The sequence below is a fragment of the Cyprinodon variegatus genome, unplaced genomic scaffold (genome assembly GCF_000732505.1).
Source record: "Cyprinodon variegatus isolate N-32 unplaced genomic scaffold, C_variegatus-1.0 Scaffold88, whole genome shotgun sequence".
Classification (NCBI taxonomy): Eukaryota; Metazoa; Chordata; class Actinopteri; order Cyprinodontiformes; family Cyprinodontidae; genus Cyprinodon; species Cyprinodon variegatus.
Genome location: NW_015150541.1, coordinates 156,311 through 158,388, shown reverse-complemented (window position 1 = coordinate 158,388; position 2,078 = coordinate 156,311). Strand labels below are relative to the sequence as shown.

General features: G+C 42.8%; 1 protein-coding gene across 1 annotated transcript in view; it reads right to left on the bottom strand.

The window, feature by feature from the left end:
* sh3glb2 (SH3-domain GRB2-like endophilin B2) overlaps nt 1-2,078 on the bottom strand; it is a 17,696-nt gene that overhangs the window by 11,675 nt on the left and 3,943 nt on the right. Inside the window, exons 3-6 of the mRNA XM_015373552.1 lie at nt 1,350-1,361; nt 872-1,000; nt 610-743; nt 133-225 (exon numbers count right to left, since the gene is read on the bottom strand). Coding sequence (XP_015229038.1) covers nt 133-225; nt 610-743; nt 872-1,000; nt 1,350-1,361 — 368 coding nt within the window. The remainder of the gene's footprint in view (nt 1-132; nt 226-609; nt 744-871; nt 1,001-1,349; nt 1,362-2,078) is intronic.

Genomic DNA, 2,078 nt, shown 5'->3' with positions numbered 1-2,078 from the left:
ATGTTTTCTCCAATCAGAGGAACTCTGTCATCAGATCCTTGTGTCATGGCGCCACCTTCTGGGTAACAAACTGAACAGCAGAGGAAGAAGGTTAAGGAAAACCTCCTTCCTCTGAGGGTCTACTTATCTCACCGCTGCTTTGGCTTCAGCCTGCTTGGCCTTTTTCACACGGGCCTTGCAGATGTCCAGGTCCAAGCGTCGGTTCTCCAGAAGCCGCCTCTCTTTCTGCAAACAGAATCAGAACCATTGAACCTGCAGTTCTCTCCATCTCAGGATACTTTAACCAAGAGTTCAGCTCTCTGATCCTGATCCAGTCTTCGGTTCATTCCGACCCTTCAGGCTTTCCTTTAATCTGTGAAGTGGTGCTAGGGAACGATTCTGAAGGTTTTCCTCCGATTTAACTCACAGCTCACTGAACATGTTTTCTGCTTTCTGAAAATTCTGTTATATTTATGGCAGCAAACCAGTAAAACTGAGTTTTAATCTTTCTTTCGAAGAATAATCTTCCTGGGTAAAACATCTGATCCAGTTCGCTTTACAACAGAAGACAGGATTGAAACCAGGACTAGATCAGGATCCAACGCTGGTTTCTGAGTGGATCCAACTCACTGAGATGGTTCTCCAATCTCCCTCCAGGAAGTTGCGCAGAGGAGAGAGGAAAGTCACGGCTGAGGTGTGGAGGAATTCCCGTTCGGCTCCTCCCAGCTTCTTCTGGTACTCTCCGACGGTGATCAGGGTGCTGCCTGCAGCCAGACGGACGCAGAGGCTCAGACACACAGAGACCTTCATCGCTCCTCATCACTTCCACCAACAGAACCTGATGATCTACGTTCAGGAGCTACAGGAGTGAAAGCCGGATTCAGCCGCTCACCATACGGAGTTTCTGCTCCAAATTCTTTAGCGGCGTCCAGCATGTGCTGGCCCAGCAGCTCGGCGTTGGTGGTTCTGGAGGGAAGCTTCCTGTCCAGCTTGTCGTAGATGAACTCCTCGATCCGAGCGCCTGGAAGCAGCGATAAAAAGAGTTCAGATTCTCAGAACGGCCTCACCTCTCCATGCAAAATAAAGTTAGGAACACTGGAATCATACGAACAGCATAAAAAGAAAAGTTGCAGACAAATTTACTGATAAAACTTCCAAAAACCTAATAAATTACATCGATTAAATAAATAATTAAACTAATTAACATAAAACTACGACAGAATAAAACCAAGAACTATTTAAAACAATCATCATCAAAACGTTCCTGACAGCTTAGAACCGGGCTTCAGGGAGATTCCTTTCTAAATTTTATCCAGAGCATCGATCCCTTTCAGTTCAGAGGCATGCTGGGAAAAAAAGCACAGACCTACCTGTGTGATCAACTGAAGCATGAAGGAAAACAGAGACCAGATGTTAATAAAGGGGCCAGAAACATTTCCGGTTCTTATACAGCTATAAGAACCTCTAAATCTGGTTTTAACTCTAACGTCTCGGAGAGCTTAAAGGTGAGAGCTACCAGTTTAACTCCTCCCAGCCAGAAGGTGGCGCTGTCTCTGCCGATTTCCAACCAGTTGCCACAATAATTTTATTTTGTTTATACTGCATTTTACAAAGTACAAAAACAATGACAGGGCGAAATGTACATGGATTTCAATTCAAAACAACTTCTTAACAGATCAAGTCAATTCGTAAAATGGAGCATCATCAAGCAAGTATATAAATAATAAAGACCATGAAATAATACAGAAACAAGACACCATAAACATTACACCACTTACACGCCTGAATTGTGTCTGAAATAAAACTATAACAAAACTGCACAAAAGTAAAGTAATAAAATAATAACAAAGGGCAATTTTATATCAACTTCAAGTTTTCCGATAAGGATGATACTTTGACAGCGGGTTTGGAATTAGTCAGAGACTTATAATATAAATCAAACTCATTTTTCCAATTGCAAAAAGTGGGCTTTGTCTTAAAATACCTACCTAAAAATGTCCCCATCAGTATAAGGTAATTTCTAGGGATGCATGATATAATCGGCCCCGTATCTGTACCGGCCTAAATACTGAATATCGGACATCGTCCCCCCCACCGAT